The following is a 25,757-nucleotide window of genomic DNA, read 5'->3' on the forward strand; positions in this document are numbered from 1 at the left end:
ATTAGTAGAAATTACTGGAAACAATCGGGAAATTGATGTCAATTGCTCTTGTTGCCAGAGAAACTGGACTTTTTAGGACCTTCCTTATGGTAATCTTTATAATTATTATTCATTACCAATTGGTTTGATTATGCAGTAACTCTAACATAACTATGAAAATGTTTTGTTGATTTAAATAAAGTTTTAATTTGCTGCAACAATATTACAGAGAGATGGGTGAGGGAAATGCTTTATTCTTTAATTGTATAGTATTCATTTGTGGAGCGCAGATTCAAATCAAGTTCACAAAATCTATGCTGAAATATAGCTTAGCTTGGGTAGTACATTATAGTGCTCAAGTGGGTTATGAATATTTATATACTACAGATGCTATTCTTTACATTAACATTATAAAAAAACATTGCTGAATGACAAATTCAAACACAATATATACTTTGCAATGGTTAAACACATAGTTGCATGCAAAAATACTGCAATAATTAAATTCTCTAGCATATTAGATCATCTTCTATATGCACTTTTATGACCCTTTAAGTTCCAGCACATCTCTGCCTATGTGTATAGTTTTTTTTTTTTTTAATTTTCATTAATAGAGCTTAATGGAAGTATTTCCCTGCTTTTTCACTTTTTTTTAATAAGATTTCTAACTTGAACTATACACACAAACCAACACCTCTTATTTCCCGACTAATATAACTCCATTGATATGAGATAGATAAATAGACAGATAGATAGATGATACATATATATATAGAGATAAATAGATAGATAGATGAATACATCGCCTTTAAAGTAAATGTTCTTAAGTCACCTTAATTATTCATTTGTAATTAGATTAATTCATTGAGTTGTGTTTTTTGTTGCAGTAAGATTAAATCAGTAGAAAATCAGTACTGCTGCCAATTTAAAGTAATCTTTTAGTGAGTGGTGCTATATATTTACTTATTGTCACATTGAGTTTGGTTTGATGCTGAAACTGGGCTCTTTTCCAGCTCCAAATGCCATTCATTTCAAAGACACCTCAAATGTCCTGAGAAACTGATTTTGGCATTGGGTTATGTCATGTTGTTATGACTTTATGCTATTCTTTTGTGTATAAAATATTCTTGTACATTTTCCTTCGCAGCTTAAGCCAGTAAACAAGCTGTTAGAAAATTATGACAAATTTTGTCATTAACTTTAAAAGTGTATTATGCATTTAAAATAGAAAGTAATTTTTTTCTTGTTGTATATGTTTCTTTTAAACATAAGGACATGAAATTATATTCAATAATAGAATATTTTTTACTGTTTATAAACAGCAAATCAACTATTACATTTGCATAAATATTTGTAAAATGTTAACCTCCTGCACATGACTTTCACTTGCATCATACATATAAAATAAGATTATAAAAATGACCCTTTTTCCAACCTTCATGGATTTCATGTGTTAATACATGGGGCCGATTTATTAATGTCTGGCGGACATGATACGCTGTTGCGTATCATGTCCGCCAGACATCGCTGAATGACAACAGCATACGCTGTCAGCATTTAACATTGCACAAACAGTTCTGGTGAACTGCTTGTACAATGCCGCTCCCTGCAGATTTGCGGCCAATCAGAAACAGCAGAGATGCATGACTTTGTCATTGTTTGTGGCAATTGAAAGGCAGCTAATTGCAGCTGTTCACCACACTTCTGAAATTCCGGGAGTGAAGGGGATAATCAAGTAGCTTTTAAGGCTAATTTTAACTGAAGTGTAGAGATTACCCTCCCACCTGACACCTCCAATCCCCTGATCCCTACTTGATCCCTCCCAAACAGCTCTCTACCCTTCCTTACCCTCAACTGGTCACTACCATCATAGGTACCGGCAGACAGTCTGCCAGTGTGCATTTTTAGGGCTTTTATTGTAAGGATCCCTCCTCAACCCTCCTATCTCCCTGATCCCTCCCAAACAGCTCTCTAACCCTCCCCCCTCCTAATGGTCTCCGCCATCTTAGGTGCTGGCAGCTGTCTGCTAGTATCCAGTTTACAGACTTTTTTTAAATTAATTTAATTATAAAAAAACATTTCTTTTTCAAGATACGATGAGTCCACGGATTTCATCCTTACTTGTGGGATATCGCCTCCTGGTCAGCAGGAGGAGGCAAAGAGCACCACAGCAGAGCTGTATAAATAGCTCCTCCCTTCCCTCCCAACACAGTCATTCTCTTTGCCTGTGTTAGTAAGATAGGAGATGGCAAAGTGAGTTGTTAGAAAAGATTCTTTAATCAAGAGTTTATTATTTTATTTTGGAGTATATGTTAATACTGCTTTGTCCTGGGGTATAGCTGTGTTCCATTTCAGTCTCTGAGTCTGATGAAAGTGCTTTGGTGGCTTTAAAGCAATGGAAACTTGTGAGACATACTTAAATTCACTGTGCCTCCCATACAGTTTTGCTGCCCTAACCCTGAAAATCCTGAGGGGCTTGTATCAGGAATTTCATTCATTTCAGAGGTCCATGTGGAGTGATGGAACTCCTCAAACCGGCTGAACTGCCTTGGCTGTCAGGCAGCAACATGAGGTAGTGCTTATTTTTTTCCTAATCTGTTAGAGGAAATGGAGCACTTTATTACACTTCATAAAGAATTTACACAGTAAGCTTATAGCATTATATTATAAGCACTTGGGACATTATTCTCTCAGAGGATATGAGACAGCATGTTACAGGCACTGGGGCTGGGAGACAGGCTTTAATGGTGGTTCCCACATGGCTTATCGTTAACTTTTTTCCTATGTGAGACAGAGACGGTTAGACATACCCACAAAGGGGTGGGGCCTAGTTATTGGCGATTTTTGCTTTGGCCTAGCTTAGAGGTCCAAGGTTTCAACTAAGTTCCTCTCAGGATCCCTGCTTCACTAAAATAAACAAGCAGGTTTCTAGGACAGTGATCCGTTTTTCTGCTGCATCGTTTTTAAACGTTAACATTTTTCCTATGTGAGATAGAGACGGTTAGGCACGCCCACGAAGGGGAGAGGCCTAGTTATGGCGGTTTTTGCTTTGGCCTAGCCTAGCAGTACAAGGTTTCAACGGAGTTCCTCTCAGGATCCCTGCTTCACTAAAATATACAAGCAGGTTTCTAGGAAAGTGATCCTTTTTTACTGCTGCATCGTTTTTCACCCTTATCGATCCAGAGTGACAGTGTGCATATCATAACGGTCAGAGGGTCAGGTAGGCGCCTCAGCAAGACTGCTGAGGTGTAGGGGTGCATTATTTTCATTTTGGAGTATAAAAAACATTGTTTTGAACGTTTTTTTCTTATTGCAGTAAAAAAGTTACGTTTTAAAATTTAAAGTGACAGTAACGTTTTTTTGATTAAAATATTTTTTTGTTTTCATATTATTGCATTGCGTTTATTGTGCTTCAATATGGACCCAGGAGACTTGCAGAGCGCTATTTGCTCCTTATGTCTTGATGCTAATGTGGAACCACCAATCCCTTTTTGTCCCTCATGCATTAAGAGGGCTGAAAAGGGCAGATAATTGCTTTTTACTGAGCAAAGCCTTTCTACTACTCCCCATACGTCTCAATCTATTACGCCCGCTCAATCAGTGTCCTGTACTCCTGCTATAGCTTCCCTTATGTCATCTACTATCAATGATGCGTTGTCGACCTTTTCCCCACTACAAGAGGGTAGTCGTAAAAGGAAGGTTAGGCAATCTATAAGTGAGGGTGCAGTGACTACCGATATACCTTCCCAACCTGAGGAGGAAGGCAATGAGGGTTTATCTGAAGGGGAAATTTCAGATGCAGGGAATTCAATACCTCAAGTAGATATCAGAGGTGGTGAATTTTAGATTAAGCTGGAACACCTCCATATGCTATTAAGGGAGGTTTTACTTACATTAGATCAGTGATTTTCAACCTTTTTTTTGGCGTGGCACACTTTTTTACATTAAAAAAGTCCTGCGGCACACCACCATCTCAATATTTTACAAAATAACACATTGTAGCTTAATACAGTGTGTATATATATATATATATATATATATATACACACACACACAAACAAACATACATACATACACACTGTACTGTGCTGTCATGCCTCCTACAAACTATACATGACATATTGACATTCATTCACAAACAATCATAATGAATGTCAATATGTTATGGTTGTAAATGATGCCTGATGAGCCTGTCACATACCTCCCAATATTTCAAAATTTTAAAGAGGGACACCCCCGCACTGGGAAAAGTCCCCCCCATCAGTCATCATCTCACTTAAAATAAAAAAACGGCCCAGAATAAAAAAACAAGCAAAATTTAAAAAATATGTCACATTGTTGTCAGTCTGCTGCGGCACACCTGAGGATCTCTCACGGCACACTATCATTTCAACAAGCCAGATCCCATACCAACCTGGTATTATCCTTTCTGTGTACTCTTGGGTGGAAGATAAATCTGGAAAAAAGGCTCCTTGTTTCCAAGTACAAGGGGGGACCATAATAGATTCCCTGTCGATGAAAATTTTTCTGACAGAGGTCAGGAAAACAAAGTTGTTACATACCTGTCGTGCCCTTCAGTCCACTCTCCGGCTTTCGGTGGCTCAATGTATGGAGGTAATTGGGCTGATAGTGGCGACAATGGATATCATCCCTTTTGTTCGGTTCCATCTCAAACCTCTACAGCTAAGTATGCTCAGGCAATGGAACAGGGATTATACAGACCTGTCTCCTCTGATAACTCTAGATCAGGAGACAAGGGATTCTCTTCAGTGGTGGTTGTCTCTGGATCATCTATCCCAGGGAACCTGCTTTCGCAGGCCGGCTTGGGAAATTGTGACAACAGACGGCAGCCTTCTAGGGTGGGGAGCTGTCTGGAACTCCCTGAAGACTCAGGGACTTTGGACTCAGTCAGAGTCAGTTCTCCTTATAAACATTCTAGAACTGAGAGCGATTCTCAATGCGCTTCTGGCCTGGCCTCGGTTAGCCGCGGCCAAATTTATCGGGTTCCAGTCGGACAATATAACTTCTGTGGCTTACATCAATCATCAGGGGGGAACAAGAAGTTCCCTAGCGATGACAGAAGTATCCAAAATAATTCAATGAGCGGAGATCCATTCTTGTTGCCTGTCAGCGATCCACATCCCGGGAGTAGACAATTGGGAGGCGGATTTCTAGAGCAGACAGACGTTCCATCTGGGGGAGTGGGAACTCCATCCAGAGGTGTTTTCCAAACTGATCCTTAAGTGGGGACAGCCGGAGTTGGATCTGATGGCATATCAAAGGAATGCCAAACTTCCGAGATACGGGTCGAGATCCAGGGACCCCCAGGCGAAATTAATAGACGCTCTGGTGATTCCTTGGAACTTCAATCTAGCATACCTGTTTGCTCCATTTGCACTTCTTCCTTGGGTAATTGCCCGACTCAAATAGGAGAGGGCGTCGGTGATACTCATAGCATCAGCATGGCCTCGAAGAATTAGGTATGCGGACCTGATAGAGATGGCATCTCTACCACCTTGGAGACTGCCGTTGAGGAAGGACCTTCTCATTCAGGGTCCCTTCCTTCATCCAAATCTAGCTTCTCTGAAGCTGTCTGCGTGGAGATTGAACGCTTAATTTTATCCAAGCGTGGGTTCTCTGATCGGGTCATAGATACCTTGATTCAGGCTCGTAAGCCTGTAACTGGAAAACTCTACAATAAAATTTGACATAGATACTTTTATTGGTGTGAATCCAAGGGCTACTCTTGGAGTAGAGTTAGGATTCCTAGAGTGTTGTCATTTCTCCAGGAAGGTCTGGAGAAGGGTTTATCTGCTAGTTCCCTAAAGGGTCAAATTTCGGCTCTATCCATTTTTGTTTCACAAACATCTAGCAGGTGTACCATATGTTCAATCTTTTTGTCAGGCCTGTGTTCAAACCAGTTACTCCTCCATGGAGTCTTATTCTAGTTCTCAAAGTTCTTCAAGGGGCTCCGTTTGAGCCTATGCGTTCCTTAGATATCAAGTTGCTATCTTGGAAAGTTCTTTTTCTGGTTACTATTTCTTCTGCACAAAGAGTCTCAGAACTATCGGCGCTACAATGCGAATCCCCATACCTTATTTTTCACCCAGATAAGGTAGTGTTTAGAACAAAATTAGGTTTTCTTCCTAAAGTTGTTTCGGATAGGAACATTAACCAAAAAATTGTTCTTCCTTCCTTGTGTTCTAATCCTTCTTCCCAGAAAGAGAGACTTCTTCACAATTTAGATGTGGTTCGGGCCCTGAAGTTTTATCTTCAGGCGACTAAGGGCTTTAGTCAGTCCTCTTCTTTGTTTGTAGCTTTTTCTGGCAGATGTAAGGGTCAGAAAGCTATGGCTTCTTCTCTTTCTTTGTGGATGAAGAGTATCATACCTCTTGCATATGAGACTGCTGGGCAGCACCCTTCTGAGAAGGTTACGGCTCATTCCACTAGGGCTGTGGCTTCCTCATGGGCTTTCAATAATGATGCTTCTGTTGAACAGATTTGCAAGGCTGCAACTTGGTCCTCTCTTCACACTTTTTCCAAATTTTGCAAATTTGATACTTTTGCCTCTGCTGAGGCTGTTTTTGGGAGGAAAGTTCTTCAAGCAGTGGTGCCTTCCGTTTAGGTTCCCTGTCTTGTCCCTACCCTTTCATCCGTGTACTATAGCTTTGGTATTGTATCCCACAAGTAAGGAGGAAATACGTGGGCTCATCGTATCTTGAAAAAGAAAAGGAAATTTATGCTTACCTGATAAATGTATTTCTTTTTCGATACGATGAGTCCACGGCCCGCCCTGTTCTGAGACAGGTTATTCAATTTTTGTTAAACTTCAGACACCTCTGCACCTTGGCTTTTCCTTTCTCTTCCTAACTTTGGTCGAATGACTGGGTTGGGAGGGAAGGGAGGAGCTATTTATACAGCTCTGCTGTGGTGCTCTTTGCCTCCTCCTGCTGACCAGGAGGCGATATCCCAAAAGTAAGGATGAAATCCGTGGACTCATCGTATCGAAAAAGAAATACATTTATCAGGTAAGCATAAATTTCCTTTTCTGCAGTGTAGCCCCCCCCATCACCCTCCCCACCTCCCCCATCCAAGCAATCATACTGTAGAGCCCCCTCTCCACTCTCAAAATCCCTTTGCCGTAGTGTAGTGGATCCCTCCCTCCCTCCCTCCTAGTAAAATATTTTCTGATTGTAGGGAGCCCCCCCCCCTTTCCCCTCCTCCCACCACCCTCGGGCAATGGGCCAGCCACCTGTCTCCCTTATTTCTTCCCACACCACTTACAGCACTACTGCAAGCCAATGCAGACACAGATTATCACTGTCTGCATCAGCGATCTGGCTTCATATTGTAAAGGGAGCAAGATCAAGCACTCCCTTACCATATGGAGGCAAATGCCATCTGTCTCTGGCTGCAGTCTTAACTGTGATAGCTGACATCCAAGACCGCTGCATTAGCCAGAAGGTTGGACTTAGGTACTATGTCAACAGGATACGCTAGGCAAATTACCCTGTGATGTATTACCTATGTCCATATGGCTTAATAAATATTTAAGATATAAGTATAAAGTTTCAGTTTGTTAATAAAGTAATAGGTGTCGTCGTGTTGGAACCTAGGTTTTACCCTTTTCTATCTCTATTGCTGAGGACAATTAGGGACAGATATAGGGGCCTATTTATTAATGTGCGAGCGGACATGATCCGATGTAGCGTATCATGTCCACCGCTCAACGATAAATGCCGACAGCATATGCTGTCGGTATTTATCATTGCACAAGCAGGGGTGTCAATCAGCCCATTCGTATAGAATCGGGCTGATTGATGTCCGTGGCCTCAGAGCAGGCGGACAAGTTATGGAGCAGGCTCGTGCGGAAACAGGGGCATCAAGCTCCATTTGGAGCTTGATAATTCGCCCCCAAAGTGTGCAAACAATAGCTGTATGGAATATATCAATGTTAAAGTACCCTTATTTATCAGGGTTCAAAGTCCTTTTTATCATTGCTAAATTCCGCAAAGATATTTACACGTTTTATCTGTCCCTAATTAGGTAAATTTAGGTTTCAAAATGGTGTTACGCATTATTTTACAGAAACCCTGGGAGTTGGAAAGTCAATAATATTCCAAATTAAATTACAGGAAAAGGGATAACCTGAATAATGAAAGTATACTGGAAATATTTTTTTTTTTCTTTATATAATTAAACAATTAATATTATAATATCAAATTATCCAATGTCTCTTTAAAAGGCATCATATAAAATCTGGGAATTATTAATCGCTCTATTATTTGACCTTTTATAAAGTAGTTTTGTATTGTCTGTTCATAGAATAAGAAGTAGAGAAGTAACAGTGTATTACAGATACATTGTGTAAGTTAAAGGGACATTGAAGCCCACATTTTTCGTTCATGATTCAGATAGAGAAAACAATTCTAAACAACATTCCAATTTACTTCTATTATCTAATTTGCTTCATTCTTTATATATCCTTTCTTGAAGAAATAGCAATGCGCATATGTGAGCCAAACACACGAGGCATCTATGTGCAGCCACCAATCAGCAGCTACTGAGCCTATCTAGATATGCTTTTCAACAAAGGATATCAAGAGAATGAGGCAAATTAGATAATAGAATTAAATTACAATGTTGTTTAAAACTTCTGACTATTTTTAAATCATGAAAGAAAAAAATTGGATTACAGGTCCCATTAAAGTATTTGTCATGAATGCAGCGTCATGTAATCTGAAATTCAGGAGGTGATGTTGATTACTTTTTAGCACTTTAGTTATGAGTTTTATGTTACAGCTTTGTAGCGTAAAACTCATAACTACTGACTTTAGAATGCGTTATGAATCTTGACGGTATAGGGTGTACCGCTCACTTTTCCCTTTTTTTTTCCCAGGAAAAGCTTGTAATATCAGCGCTATGAAAATCCCATTGAAAAAAGACTTTACGCAATTTGTGTAAATTGATTTGCGTTAGTGCCCCTAAACCTGCAAGATTCGTAATAGCAGCGGTAGTGAAAAAGCAGCGTTATAACCTGATAACGCTGCTTTTTCACCATAACGCAAAACTCGTAATCTAGCTGTTAGTGTTTAATGTCCCTTTTAATACCTAAAATGTCTATAGCAGCAAATAGGTACACCATATATTAATCAATAACATATCATAGATTTATGAGCATTGAAAAATAAATGGTTCCTTTTTTTCCCTTCAGGACTTCAAAACAGTCTTCACGCCAATTACACTTTTCGATAAATATGGCCGCACATATTCCAAGGCTGGAGAAGCAGTTTAACTCTTCTTATGCTGACGAAAAACAGGGACGCTCAATAAGAAGAATGTGAGGAAATTTTTAGAAATAAACATTGAAATTGAAAAGCAAATTTTTTTTGTCTTATTTTTGTTTTAAATTTGATCTTTAACATGTAAATTAATTAAGCATAAGTTTATTTTAAGATTACAACTTAACCAATAATAGCCTGAATTAGCAATGTTAGATTAGAATATGTTTTGTTTTCTTTCACTTCTTCCTTTGTCTTGTTGGCATTAAAATTTATTTACATTTGCAATATTAAATTATTTCCTTCATTTACATGTGAATATTTTATAACCTTGGTTGTCAACAACTGATGCAAGGCTCTGATTTTGTACTTCTTCATATGTAAACATTGTTCATTTAATTTGTAATAAATTAGCTTTAAGATAGCATAAAGTTATTGGCGTCCATTTATCATTGTGCGGATGGACATGATCCGCTATAGCGAACCATGTCATTCCGCACATCGACAAATTGTGAACTGCTGGTGCAATGCCGCCCCCTGCAGATTTGCGGCCAATCGGCCGCTAGCACGGGGTGTCAATCATCCCGATCGTATTCGATTGGGTTGATTTCTGTCCGCCGCCTCAGAGCAGGCGGACAGGTTATGGAGCAGCAGTCTTTAAACACGGGGCGTCAATCTCCGTTCGGAGCTTGATAAATAGACCCCATTGTCTCTAACAGATTCACTATTGCTATGAGAAATATTAAAGTTTGTATTTTAAGGGACGGTAATCTTTGGGTAAATGTTAAATAATTCTGCAATATAGGCGGAACTCTTTAACATAAGGATAGACTTTTTTTTTATTTGAGTTCTTAAATACCTTATTTGGTACCTAAAACTATACTTACCTTGCCTCACTGTCTAAGCACAGCGAGCTGATTGCACCATTCAACTACCTGTAGTGCGCTCCCGCAATAGGTAAAGCTGTTGGCTGCTTTACCCAGCGTGGGAGCGCTCTACATGTATTGAATGGCGCAATCCGTTTGCTGTGATTAGACAGCGAGTCCGTAATGCTCTAGTTGGAAAAAACTGCCATACAGAAGAGGACAGTTTTGCACTCAGTTTTAGGTGCCAAATTAGGTATTAAGGAATAAACATTAAATCAAAAGGCGGAGTTATTTAACATTTTACCCAACGTTTACTGTCACTTTAAAATGATTTAATATTGAATTAGTTATAACCTTGCTCTAAAATAAATCACTACCTCTGTTGTATCATATTTTGGTGCATCAAAGAATAATATTAATTGTGATACTCAAAATATTAAATAAACCAAATGTATTTGTTTTCTTATGATTAAATACCGTATTAGTGTTATATTTGTAAACCATTATCACAAAGTGATTTATTATCCAAGCATTTCTCTAAAGTTGTGATTAAAATGATTGAACTTTTATTAAAACAATAGGCTCTTGTTTTTGTTTTGTTATTTATAATTCCTTGTGTATATACAGAAATTTGGACACAATCACTGACTGTAATGTATAAAGTCTTTAAAACTTTTATAATTGTTTGGGTCTTGCTTACTACGATTTATACAAATAAGACTATATGAACTACAACACTTTCTTTTCACAATTGTATGCCAGATTTCAAGTCATATATAGCACAAATTCTCGCAATTCATACTTCATATTTCAGTGTGAATTTGGAAAAACAAAAAAATATGAATTATGCTGTTTTATTTATATATTTTTATTATTGACTGATACATCTTATTGTACTCTGTAGACGTCATAACTATTCAATTTAGTTAAATATTAATACTGCCTATTAAAGTATTCCAGATTAGTAATGGGATAAGAATTGTGATTAGTTGATAAGCTCTAGAAAGAGAAAGCAGACATACAGAGACAAATAATTCTGCATTTATATGCTTTTTTTTTTTATATATTTGTGGTACCCATGCATATTCTATTAACTTAATTTTTGCAAATAAAAACTATATGCTTGGATGCATTTCTATTTCAGCATATTGAAAGCTTTTGATACTGGAATCATCAAAATAATTTGGAAACCACAAAGTGGTTATAAATATACAAGGCCTATTTTATATGCCTATGAAAGCGTAGGGATTGCCATTGTATTTCTATACAGCATAGTGGATACATGCAATACAAATATACAATATATGGTAACAAAATTAAGATATATAAAAGGCAAAAAAAAAAAAAGCAAAAATTGTAACCAATCGTATTATCTGTGCATAACAAAGTGTACAGTTCTTTTATTAAATATATATATATGAGCATCTTTTTAAAAAAAATGAATAACTGCACAAAACAGTTATAAAGGGGTTAAAGTGAGTGCATGTGAGTGTTAGAAAAAAAACAGCACTGAAAAATGCCTTTACATTGAAGTTTATGGGGACTGTATTTTGAAATATATAAGTATATGCTTATATAACTATATATTTGTGTTAATATGTGCATATATACTGTACATATAAACACATAAATATATATGTCTATATACATATATATTGTACGTTTGCTGCTCAATGCTGCGTGACTTACCCCCTGTGCTGTGCTAGTTTTTTTCCGTGTGTGACGGCATCAGAACGAGGGTCCCATTGGATCCTATGGAAGCGCGCTCCACTCGTAATCTAGCCCTAAATGAGAAACACAAAACAATGCATTTCTTATTTTTCCAGTATATTTTCACATGAATACCTGTATTTAAAATATCTATGCTTGAGTACTGTTTAAAGAAAAGATATGTAAACAAAAAGGTTTAGAAGAAATCGTACTCCCAGCAGGGGCAGGGGCAGGGCAAAGAGGTACTAAAATGTAAATCTTTCATTGTTCTCTGTAAGTATTGCTTTCACTCTGTATATGTAGATTCTCACATGCATCTTAAACTCTTCCGCTTGTAAAACAAGTAATTGTAAACAAATTTAGGGGAAAACTATTTTACAGTATTCTATACCTTTAATGCATCCTATGGCCTTTATTTAACAAGGTGTGGGCAGACAAATTTCCAAGGCAATAAACCAGTCTGGTCATGTTTATTGTCAATGATGCAATCCCTCCCCCTTTCTCGTGCAACCAGCTTCTAATTCCCTGTACCTATTGGTTTGAAGACAGGCAGATGAAGACAAGGAGGTACGTGGTAACAGGTTTGTAAAACTATTAATAGAGGGAGAGCCGAGGCCCTGGGCTGGGACTTATCATTAAGTATATGTTATATTGAAGATTACAAAAAAAAAGGGATTTTAATCTCATGAAATTGGAAGAACCCTGGTCCTTCCCTTTCTTTACAAGTTATTGCCACTATGGATTAGATTAGCCACATGGAGCAATATGTGTTCCATATGCGGGGCACCCTATACTTTGGGATTTGCACTCCTTGGATTTAATATAGTAGCACCTATTCTCTACCTCCTTAAATATTTCTTCTGAGAGACTCCTTGCCCAATATGCTTAGAGGTATATGGCTGCACCTCACTGGAGAGGCCCACAGAAGGCTGAAAAGATAATCTGGAGTGGTCATGTTCCTTGTTCAGAGGAGGATTGCCTGGTATTTCAGGGCTGGGCCAGACTGTTATACTTCAGTTTCTCATTTGCGAAAAGCACCATTGGGCTAAATGAGGCTGCTCCCAGATTATAAAACTTGCTACTGAACAGTTGTTCATTCCTAGTAGTGCGTTTCTTTTTCTGTTTGCTTCTAAGACTACCCTTACAATAACCTCTTTCTCCAACATAGGTGTGTCCGGTCCACGGCGTCATCCTTACTTGTGGGATATTCTCTTCCCCAACAGGAAATGGCAAAGAGCCCAGCAAAGCTGGTCACATGATCCCTCCTAGGCTCCGCCTACCCCAGTCATTCTCTTTGCCGTTGTACAGGCAACATCTCCACGGAGATGGCTTAGAGTTTTTTAGTGTTTAACTGTAGTTTTTCATTATTCAATCAAGAGTTTGTTATTTTCAAATAGTGCTGGTACGTACTATTTACTCAGAAACAGAAAAGAGATGAAGAATTCTGTTTGTATGAGGAAAATGATTTTAGCAACCGTAACTAAAATCCATGGCTGTTCCACACAGGACTGTTGAGAGCATTAACTTCAGTTGGGGGAACAGTTTGCAGTCTTTGCTGCTTGAGGTATGACACATTCTAACAAGACGATGTAATGCTGGAAGCTGTCATTTTCCCTATGGGATCCGGTAAGCCATGTTTATTACGATTGTAAATAAGGGCTTCACAAGGGCTTATTTAGACTGTAGACATTTTTTGGGCTAAATCGATTGATATTAACACTTATTTAGCCTTGAGGAATCATTTATTCTGGGTATTTTGATATAATAATATCGGCAGGCACTGTTTTAGACACCTTATTCTTTAGGGGCTTTCCCAAAGCATAGGCAGAGTCTCATTTTCGCGCCGGTGTTGCGCACTTGTTTTTGAGAGGCATGGCATGCAGTCGCATGTGAGAGGAGCTCTGATACTTATAAAAGACTTCTGAAGGCATCATTTGGTATCGTATTCCCCTTGGGTTTGGTTGGGTCTCAGCAAAGCAGATACCAGGGACTGTAAAGGGGTTAAAGCTTAAAACGGCTCCGGTTCCGTTATTTTAAGGGTTAAAGCTTCCAAATTTGGTGTGCAATATTTTCAAGGCTTTAAGACACTGTGGTGAAAGTTTGGTAAATTTTGAACAATTCCTTCATGTTTTTTCGCAATTGCAGTAATAAAGTGTGTTCAGTTTAAAATTTAAAGTGACAGTAACGGTTTTATTTCAAAACGTTTTTTGTACTTTCTTATCAAGTTTATGCCTGTTTAACATGTCTGAACTACCAGATAGACTGTGTTCTGAATGTGGGGAAGCCAGAATTCCTATTCATTTAAATAAATGTGATTTATGTGATAATGACAATGATGCCCAAGATGATTCCTCAAGTGAGGGGAGTAAGCATGGTACTGCATCATTCCCTCCTTCGTCTACACGAGTCTTGCCCACTCAGGAGGCCCCTAGTACATCTAGCGCGCCAATACTCCTTACTATGCAACAATTAACGGCTGTAATGGATAATTCTGTCAAAAACATTTTAGCCAAAATGAACCCTGTTCAGCGTAAGCGTGGATGCTCTGTTTTAGTTACTGAAGAGCATGACGACGCTGATATTAATATCTCTGAAGGGCCCCTAACCCAATCTGAGGGGGCCAGGGAGGTTTTGTCTGAGGGAGAAATTACTGATTTAGGGAATATTTCTCAGCAGGCTGAATCTGATGTGATTACTTTTAAATTTAAATTGGAACATCTCCGCATTTTGCTTAAGGAGGTATTATCCACTCTGGATGATTGTGAAAATTTGGTCATCCCAGAGAAACTATGTAAAATGGACAAGTTCCTAGAGGTGCCGGGGCTCCCAGAAGCTTTTCCTATACCCAAGCGGGTGGCGGACATTGTTAATAAAGAATGGGAAAGGCCCGGTATTCCTTTCGTCCCTCCCCCCATATTTAAAAAATTGTTTCCTATGGTCGACCCCAGAAAGGACTTATGGCAGTCAGTCCCCAAGGTCGAGGGAGCGGTTTCTACTTTAAACAAACGCACCACTATTCCCATAGAGGATAGTTGTGCTTTCAAAGATCCTATGGATAAAAAATTAGAAGGTTTGCTTAAAAAGATGTTTGTTCAGCAGGGTTACCTTCTACAACCCATTTCATGCATTGTCCCTGTCACTACAGCCGCATATTTCTGGTTTGATGAACTGATTAAGGTGCTCGATAGTGACTCGCCTCCTTATGAGGAGATTATGGACAGAGTCAATGCTCTCAAATTGGCTAATTCTTTCACTCTTGACGCCTCTTTGCAATTGGCTAAGTTAGCGGCTAAGAATTCTGGGTTTGCTATTGTGGCGCGCAGAGCGCTTTGGTTGAAATCTTGGTCGGCTGATGCGTCTTCCAAGAACAAGCTACTAAACATTCCTTTCAAGGGGAAAACGCTGTTTGGTCCTGACTTGAAAGAGATTATCTCTGATATCACTGGGGGTAAGGGCCATGCCCTTCCTCAGGATCGGCCTTTCAAGGCAAAAAATAGACCTAATTTTCGTCCCTTTCGTAAAAACGGACCAGCCCAAGGTGCTACGTCCTCTAAGCAAGAAGGTAATACTTCTCAGACCAAGCCAGCTTGGAGACCAATGCAAGGCTGGAACAAGGGAAAGCAGGCAAAGAAACCTGCCACTGCTACCAAGACAGCATGAAATATCGGCCCCCGATCCGGGACCGGATCTGGTGGGGGGCAGACTCTCTCTCTTCGCTCAGGCTTGGGCAAGAGATGTTCTGGATCCTTGGGCGCTAGAAATAGTCTCCCAGGGTTATCTTCTGGAATTCAAGGGACTTCCCCCAAGGGGAAGGTTCCACAGGTCTCAGTTGTCTTCAGACCACATAAAAAGACAGGCGTTCTTACTCTGCGTAGAAGACCTGTTAAAAATGGGAGTGATTCATCCTGTTCCATTGAGAGAACAAGGGATGGGGTTCTACTCCAATCTGTTCATAGTTCCCAAAAAAGAGGGAACATTCAGACCAATCCTAGATCTCAAGATCTTAAACAAATTTCTCAAGGTCCCATCTTTCAAGATGGAAACCATTCGAACTATCCTTCCTTCCATCCAGGAAGGTCAATTCATGACCACGGTGGATTTAAAGGATGCGTATCTACATATTCCTATCCACAAGGAACATCATCGGTTCCTAAGGTTTGCATTCCTGGACAAACATTACCAGTTCGTGGCGCTTCCTTTCGGATTAGCCACTGCTCCAAGGATTTTCACAAAGGTACTAGGGTCCCTTCTAGCTGTGCTAAGACCAAGGGGCATTGCAGTAGTACCTTACCTGGACGACATTCTGATTCAAGCGTCGTCCCTCCCTCGAGCAAAGGCTCACACGGACATCGTCCTGGCTTTTCTCAGATCGCACGGCTGGAAAGTGAACGTGGAAAAGAGTTCTCTATCCCCGTCAACAAGGGTTCCCTTCTTGGGAACAATTATAGACTCCTCAGAAATGAGGATTTTTCTAACAGAGGCCAGAAAGACAAAGCTCCTGGACTCTTGTCGAATACTTCATTCCGTTCCTCTTCCTTCCGTAGCTCAGTGCATGGAAGTGATCGGGTTGATGGTAGCGGCAATGGACATAGTTCCTTTTGCGCGCATTCATCTAAGACCGTTACAACTGTGCATGCTCAGTCAGTGGAATGGGGACTATACAGACTTGTCTCCAAAGATACAAGTAAATCAGAGGACCAGAGACTCACTCCGTTGGTGGCTGTCCCTGGACAACCTGTCACGAGGGATGACATTCCACAGACCAGAGTGGGTCATCGTCACGACCGACGCCAGTCTGATGGGCTGGGGCGCGGTCTGGGGATCCCTGAAAGCTCAGGGTCTTTGGTCTCGGGAAGAATCTCTTCTACCGATAAATATTCTGGAACTGAGAGCGATATTCAATGCTCTCAAGGCTTGGCCTCAGCTAGCGAGGACCAAGTTCATACGATTTCAATCAGACAACATGACGACTGTTGCGTATATCAACCATCAGGGGGGAACAAGGAGTTCCCTAGCGATGGAAGAAGTGACCAAGATCATTCTATGGGCGGAGTCTCACTCCTGCCACCTGTCTGCTATCCACATCCCGGGAGTGGAAAATTGGGAAGCGGATTTTCTGAGTCGTCAGACATTGCATCCGGGGGAGTGGGAACTCCATCCGGAAATCTTTGCCCAAGTTATTCAACTTTGGGGCATTCCAGACATGGATCTGATGGCCTCTCGTCAGAACTTCAAAGTTCCTTGCTACGGGTCCAGATCCAGGGATCCCAAGGCGGCTCTAGTGGATGCACTAGTAGCACCTTGGACCTTCAAACTAGCTTATGTGTTCCCGCCGTTTCCTCTCATCCCCAGGCTGGTAGCCAGGATCAATCAGGAGAGGGCGTCGGTGATCTTGATAGCTCCTGCGTGGCCACGCAGGACTTGGTATGCAGATCTGGTGAATATGTCATCGGCTCCACCTTGGAAGCTACCTTTGAGACGAGACCTTCTTGTTCAGGGTCCGTTCGAACATCCGAATCTGGTTTCACTCCAGCTGACTGCTTGGAGATTGAACGCTTGATTTTATCGAAGCGAGGTTTCTCAGATTCTGTTATCGATACTCTTGTTCAGGCCAGAAAGCCTGTAACTAGAAAGATTTACCATAAAATTTGGAAAAAATATTTCTGTTGGTGTGAATCTAAAGGATTCCCTTGGGACAAGGTTAAGATTCCTAGGATTCTATCCTTCCTTCAAGAAGGATTGGAAAAAGGATTATCGGCAAGTTCCCTGAAGGGACAGATTTCTGCCTTGTCGGTGTTACTTCACAAAAAACTGGCAGCTGTGCCAGATGTTCAAGCCTTTGTTCAGGCTCTGGTTAGAATCAAGCCTGTTTACAAACCTTTGACTCCTCCTTGGAGTCTCAATTTAGTTCTTTCAGTTCTTCAGGGGGTTCCGTTTGAACCCTTACATTCCGTTGATATTAAGTGATTATCTTGGAAAGTTTTGTTTTTAGTTGCAATTTCTTCTGCTAGAAGAGTTTCAGAATTATCTGCTCTGCAGTGTTCTCCTCCTTATCTGGTGTTCCATGCAGATAAGGTGGTTTTACGTACTAAACCTGGTTTTCTTCCAAAAGTTGTTTCTAACAAAAACATTAACCAGGAGATTATCGTACCTTCTCTGTGTCCGAAACCAGTTTCAAAGAAGGAACGCTTGTTGCACAATTTGGATGTTGTTCGCGCTCTAAAATTCTATTTAGATGCTACAAAGGATTTTAGACAAACATCTTCCCTGTTTGTTGTTTATTCAGGTAAAAGGAGAGGTCAAAAAGCAACTTCTACCTCTCTCTCTTTTTGGATTAAAAGCATCATCAGATTGGCTTACGAGACTGCCGGACGGCAGCCTCCCGAAAGAATCACGGCTCATTCCACTAGGGCTGTGGCTTCCACATGGGCCTTCAAGAACGAGGCTTCTGTTGATCAGATATGTAGGGCAGCGACTTGGTCTTCACTGCACACTTTTACCAAATTTTACAAGTTTGATACTTTTGCTTCTTCTGAGGCTATTTTTGGGAGAAAGGTTTTGCAAGCCGTGGTGCCTTCCATTTAGGTGACCTGATTTGCTCCCTCCCTTCATCCGTGTCCTAAAGCTTTGGTATTGGTTCCCACAAGTAAGGATGACGCCGTGGACCGGACACACCTATGTTGGAGAAAACAGAATTTATGTTTACCTGATAAATTTCTTTCTCCAACGGTGTGTCCGGTCCACGGCCCGCCCTGGTTTTTTAATCAGGTCTGATAATTTATTTTCTTTAACTACAGTCACCACGGTACCATATGGTTTCTCCTATGCTATTATTCCTCCTTAACGTCGGTCGAATGACTGGGGTAGGCGGAGCCTAGGAGGGATCATGTGACCAGCTTTGCTGGGCTCTTTGCCATTTCCTGTTGGGGAAGAGAATATCCCACAAGTAAGGATGACGCCGTGGACCGGACACACCGTTGGAGAAAGAAATTTATCAGGTAAACATAAATTCTGTTTTTATTCCACCCCCGCTGAGACTCCTTTTCCCATTTTGCTATTTTACTCTACTTCTCAGCTCTTTTTCCTTTTCTCTTAATATTGCATAAAGTGATGAGTGCAATCATAGACACTGATATTTAATACAGCACTTTATTTACTCTATAAGATGAATACGACTACTTTTTTTTTATGGTTGCAACAAAATCGAGCACATCTCTTTTAATAATAATATTATCTAATCGTAAAAGGTCCCCTTCTTTATCATTTTTCTCTGGCTAGTCTGTAACACACTAAATACACACACTGTGATTACGAGTGGAGCACTAACAGTTAAACACTAGCTAATAGGGATTTATCACGGCTATTTGCGTGTCGAGTTTTTTGCTCATATTACAAGTTGAAAGTAAATGTGATCGCTGGACCACAATTGAAGCTAATGTGCATCAGGTTAGCTGGACCTCAGAGCTCTGGTTAACTGTTTTTTGAAACAAAATAAGTGTCACAAAACACATCAAAAATATATTACAAAGTACAGTTACACTTATAATAACACTATCTAATAAAAAATATTTTAAAAAATTGCACATAAAAGTTATAAGGGCTCAAAGATATGCAGTCCCAGGTGTTAACTAGAGATACATACATATACATGTCTAAAGATGTATTTGTATGTGTATATATATATATATGTGTGTTTATATATATGTACATATGTATTTATATCTGTATATATGTACTTACAGACATAAATTCATATGTACACATATATAGACATATATATAAGTGCATTGGATCCCTTTGCAGTTAAGTAGCTGAAAACTTGTCAAGTCAAATGTATGCAATATTCATATTTAATAAAATATTTAACTATATATTTACTGTAAATTTTTCATATGCAAATGTTCTTCACAAGTATTTATAAATAAATAGATATTCCTATATATATCTGTATATACCTAAACCATTATATAATGATGTGTGTATATATATATATATATATATATATAAATATATACATTTATACTTAGTATATATGTATAAATATATATTGCAGCGAAATACCATCAGATATATGTAGAACTATGTATTTATGAATACATAGAGCATATTCTGCTATGTGCAGAACATTGGAATGTGAAATAGTCATATTTTCATGTTAGGACACAAGAATATGCAATCGGGTTTGTGCGAGAGTAGGGTCTTATGTTTTTTTCCCACTTTTTATGCTCCATTTACTTCTATGGGGAAAATGATTATTGCTCACACGATATTATAAGTTTGGCTTTACCCACGTAGAGTGAAAATAGTTTACTTTCAACTTGTAATACGAGCGCAACCCGACGCATGAGAAAAGCTTACTTTGAGGGCAGTTAAAGCTCGGATGGGAGCATTAAATAGCTCTCCACTTGTAATTGTGTCCTAAGTGTTTTCTCACACTTGAGCAGGTATGAACTAAATTGCATTGATACCATTTCTGTGTGCTGATACTAAATGTTGTGCGTTATAACTTTGTATTGTATATTTCAGTTGAAACATCATTTAAAAAGCCCCTTTAAATCTCAAAATTAACATATGTCCAAACATGGGATTCCCAAAAGTCTGAATGCCTATATTTTATACAAGCTCCCATTTTACCAAGAGACCTTTTTTTTTTTTTTTTTTTAAATGAAAGATAGGTCATTCCGACCAATTTAATTTGGGAAGATAAAATCTAACGTTATTGAAAATATAGCAAATCCTAATGCAGTAAAAGATGAAGAATGTATGTGGCATTTTAAAAATACTGAGAAAAGTAGTAGCTTGAAAATGCCATGAAAATCTTAAAAAGAAAGTCTGTTGTCCTTTTGCTCTTGTACCAGTTTTATGAATATAACATTTTGGAAACTTTTCTTTCTGCTCTGCAACAGGAAATTAATTTTATTTAATGCTGGTAAGAAATCTCCCCCTTCCTTAGATTTAATTCCACCAGATAAATGTAAGTGCTTTTCTTCCATATGCAATTTTGTACACAAACTGTTGATGAATATAGAGGCCATAGTAATTTTTAGATGTGAGAGCTGTCTATTTGATTACTTCAGCTTCAAAGTACTTCATTGCTTAACAATAATTCATTGTGTGTTCCTTTTTACTCATATACTAGAATATACCATCAGTTGGATTGGAAATGGCAGTGGTTTATTAGATTAGTATTTTTTTCTCTTTTTTTTTCCAAGTGTAACTGTTGGCGTTACAAAAATATTACAGGGACAGTGGAATTGATTCCATACAAGTTGAAAAATACTGTATATCAACATGTTTCTATGGGGCATATTTATCACACTCCGTATGGAGTTTGAGGCCCCTTGTTTCCGGAGAGCCTTCAGACTCACCGGATACAGAAGTTACGAAGAACGCTTCTCCATAACTTGTCCGCCTGCTCTGAGGCGGCAGACAGAAATCAACCGGATCGGGTTGATTAACACCCCTTGTTAGCGACCGCGAATCTGCAGGGGGCGGCATTGCACCAGCAGTTCACAAGAACTGCTGGTGCAAGAACTGCTGTCGGCATTTATCGATGTGCAGCGGACATGATACCCTACTTCATATCATGTCCGCTCGCACATTGTTAAATATGCCCCATACCTCTACTGAAATCTTATGGAATTTTTATCTGTACACTTTTCAACAGAAGTAAAGTATATAGCACCAATGGATTCAGATGGGGTTTGAAATAATGTTTATGAGCTATTTCCTCACATATGGAGTGTTTATTTAAAAAAAGATCAATTGTAAATTAGAATATGCTAAATGTTAGTTTTTAAAAAAAATAGTGGGCTAGATTACTAATGGAGCCTTATTTAACGCTCCCGCTCGAGCTTTAACTGCACTACAAGTAAGCTTTTTGCGCATGTCGGGTTGCGATCGTATTACGAGTTGAAAGTAAACTGTTACCAAAATTTCAAACTTAGAATATGACGCTCACGATAACCTATTCCCCCATAGAAGTCAATGGAGCAAAAAAAGTGGGGGAAAAAACACCTTACTCGGGTGCAAACCCGATCCTATATTCTCATGTGCGCTAACCCAACATGAAAATATGAATATTTAACATTCCAATGTTCTCCACATAGAAGGATATGTTCTATTTTTCATAAATAAATATATATCTGATGTTTTGTTGTGCAATATATATTTATACCTATATACAGTATATACATGATTATATATATAGGTATAGATATATACAGATATACAGGGGCATATTTAAGAAAGTGCGAGCGTACATGATTCGATATTGCGGATCATATCCGCTGCACATCGACCCTTCACACCGTGGAGTGTAGTAAGCAGTGAGCAGGGGGCGCAATCTTTAAAAACAAAATCCTGCAGCCTATATAAATCACATTACACTGCTTTCTGAGTATAGCATCTTACAATGGCCTATATTTTCATATGCAAGTGTTGTCTATTAGTGTCTGTCAGTGTTTTGAGAAAAGCTTGCCACCTTTTAGTTTGCGAGAAAAAACTGTGAGATCTATAGTGCGAAAATCTTTACAGAATTACAGTGGGTTTAGCGAGACAATTTCCTATCAGCCCATGGAACGCCCATGTTCAGCCCAATTTATGAAAAAATAAGCTTTGTATTTTGTACTTTCAAGTACAAATTTCCAAGTAATTTTTCTTTCTTAAGATATGGTGAGTCCACGGCTTGAGTAATTACTGTTGGCAATATCACTCCTGGCCAGCAGGAGGTTGCAAAGAGCACCACAGTTAAACTTTTAAGTATCACTCCCTTACCCACAACCCCCAGTCATTCTCTTTGCCCTCGGTGCATGGAGGAGGTGAAGGTTAGGTTTCTGAAGAAAAATTTTGATTTAATCTACAAGCAAGTTTTGTGGTATAGCCGATGTCATTCCTGGCAGTCGGGTATTGGTGGCTTTAAAGCAGTTAGGAACTTGTAAAGAGGTACTTTCCTAACAATTGCTGCCCTAGTTTAGAAAGCCAGAGTTGGCTTCTGTGTTCTTTCTTTTTCAAAGGTCTCTGTGAAGAACTGTGTCTTCTCATACCTTGTAACTGTCAACATGCCGGACACAGGAGCAGGTAAGTGCTTTTTCTTTCACAAATTAAAAGACTGCTTTTTTTATTGAGACATAGATAATCCTGTTGTATGGGTTACACTGGGGCATGAAGCAGGCACTGTAGCATGTGTGAGACTAACATTTAAACTCTTTAAAAAGAAAGGGTAAAATGTTTTTATTAGGCTTTATTTTCTGACACATATTTACTTGACCGGCTTTACTTTATAACATTTCTGAGGAACAAGTTGTTTATTAAATGTTTTTTCTTAACTTTTCTCACATAATTTTAGCTGGGGATTGATCCTAATTTGGGATAAAATTTAAAGTGATTTTTTTTCCAGTTTATTTACTGTTTCACAAATGTCTGATATGGAGCAAGAGCCTGCTCCCATGAATTCATGCTTATTATGTTTAGATGCACAAATTGCAACTCCTATGCAATTTCTTTCTTCATGTGTCAAGAAAACCTTGCAAAATAAAGGTAACATTTTTGAGCCTAATGTCTATCAGGATGATGCTGTTAAAATAATACCTCAGCTTTCTCCTGCTACGTCCCAAGTCTCAATGGCATCACATGCAGTGCCCTGTGGTTCCTCTATAACTCCTAGTGGAGTTTATTTAAAAGCAGAAATTGCTGCCCAGGTATCTTCAGCAGTATCTGCAGCATTAGCTGTCATTTCCCAGATTACAGGGAAAACGCAAGAGGAAATCTAGAAATTCAGAAAGTAAGGTGCCTGTGCTCAGTTCTGCTTCCCAAGTTGTCCTTTCTCATAAGTCTGATGAGGAAGATACATCGGGACTTTCTGAGGGTGAAATTTCAGATTCGGACAGTATAATTCCTTCTTCTGAGACTGAGGTGGTAGCCTTCAGATTTAAGCTTGAACACCGTTGGGTATTGTTAAAGGAGGTTTAAGCTACTTTAGATGATTCCGATACTCTTGTCATTGTCACTTCTAAGAAATCTAGTAAACTTAATAGTTTCTTTGATTAACCTTCCACTTTGGAGGTTTTTCCTGTGCCGGACCGTGCTAGGGAGATTATCTCACAGGAATGGGAGAAACCAGGGGTGTCTTTTTCCTTGTCTCCCATTTTTAAGAAAATTTTTCCTGTCGAGGACTCCATTAAAGACCCTTGGTATACTGTACCCAACGTTGAAGGGGCCATTTCCACTATTGAGGATAGCTACTCTTTTAAGGATCTGATGGACAAGAAGCTGGAGGCTTATTTGAAAAAGATGCATGTTCATCAAGGTCTCCAATGACAACCTGCAGTGTGTATTGCCACTGTGACTAGTGAAGCATCTTATTGGTTCAACGCCATGTCTGATTCTCTTCAAGTAGAGACTTCCTTAGATGAAATTCAAGATAGGGTTAAAGCTCTTAAGTTGGACAATTCCTTTATTGCAGAGGCCATTTTACAGGTTGTTAGAATAGGAGCTAAAACTTCTAGTTTCGCAGTCCTAGCTCGCCGGGCATTATGGTTGAAATCCTGGTCTGCAGGCTTTTCCTCTAAAGTCAAGCTTCTGGAGATTCCTTACAAGGGCAAAACCTTGTTTGGACCCGGTTTGGCAGAAATGATCTCTGATATTACGGGTGGAAAAGGGTATTTTCTACCTCAAGATAAGAAGAATAGACCTAAAGGACATCAGAGTAATTTTCATAAATTCAGAGGAAAGCCTTCCCCTTCTTCTTCTAAGCAGGAACAATCCAAGTCTTCTTGAAAACCCAATCAGTCTTGGAACAAGGGGAAACAATCAAAGAAACTCACAGCTGATTCCAAATCAGCATGAAGTGTTTGCCCCCGATCCAGGATCGGATCAGGTGGGGGGCAGACTTTCTCAGTTCTCTCAAGCCTGGATACGAGATGTCCCAGATCCCTGGACTGTGGACATAGTATCCCAGGGTTACAAATTAGAATTCAAGACTTTTCCTGCCAGAGGCATATTTCTGCTCTTAAGATTATATGCAGACCAGATAAAGAGAGGCATTCTTGAAATGTATAAAACATCTTTCCTCCCTGGGAATGATAGTTCCAGTTCCAGTGCATGAACAGGGTCTCTGGGTTCTACTCCAACCTATTTGTGGTTCCCAAAAAAGAGGGAACTTTCTTGACTTGAAGACTTGAAGAAGTGTCTAAACAAGTTTCTCAAAGTTCCATCCATCAAGATGCAGACTATATGCTCCATTCTTTCTTTAGTACAAGAGGGTCAGTCCATGACAACCATAGACCTAAAGGATGCATATCCTCATGTTCCTATTCACAGGGACCATCACAGATTCCTGAGATTTGCCTTTCTGGACAAACATTTCCAGTTAGTGGCCCTTCCATTTGGTCTAGCCACGGCTCCCAGAATTTTTTCAAAGGTTCTGGGGGCTCTTTTGGCAGTGATCTGTTCTCATGGAATTGCTGTGGCACCTTACCTGGACGACATATTGGTTCATGCGCCATCTTTTCAACTAGCAAAATCTCACACAGAGATATTGTTGTCTTTTCTTCTTTTCCACGGATGGAATGGGAATCTGGAAAAAAGCTCCCTTTCCCCTTGCTACAAGAGTAGTGTTCTTAGGGACCATAATAGGTTCTCTATTGATGAAGATTTTTCTGACAGAGGTCAGGAAAAACTAAATAATTTCCTCTTGCCTCACTCTTCAGGCTTCTGCTCATCCTTCAGTGGCTCAATGTATGGAGGTAATCTGTCTGATGGTGGCTTCATTTCTTTTGCTTGATTCTATTTGAGAGCTCTCCAGTTGTGCATGACAATGGAATGGTGACTATGCGGATCTATCTCAAAGAATAGAGTTAGATCAGTCGTCAAGGGATTCTCTCCCTTGGTGGATTTCTCAGGAACATCTGTCTCAGGGCAC

General features: G+C 39.4%; 1 protein-coding gene across 1 annotated transcript in view; it reads left to right on the top strand.

Moving 5' to 3' along the window:
• The window catches only part of SPATA17 (spermatogenesis associated 17), a 498,577-nt gene extending 489,253 nt beyond the window's left edge, over nucleotides 1-9,324 (top strand). The window contains exon 8 of the mRNA XM_053712503.1: nucleotides 9,194-9,324. Within this exon, the coding sequence (XP_053568478.1) occupies nucleotides 9,194-9,274 (81 nt within the window). The 3' untranslated portion in view covers nucleotides 9,275-9,324. The remainder of the gene's footprint in view (nucleotides 1-9,193) is intronic.
• The last annotated feature ends 16,433 nt before the right edge of the window (nucleotides 9,325-25,757 follow it).

The sequence above is a fragment of the Bombina bombina genome, chromosome 4 (assembly GCF_027579735.1).
Source record: "Bombina bombina isolate aBomBom1 chromosome 4, aBomBom1.pri, whole genome shotgun sequence".
In the NCBI taxonomy this organism is placed as follows: Eukaryota; Metazoa; Chordata; class Amphibia; order Anura; family Bombinatoridae; genus Bombina; species Bombina bombina.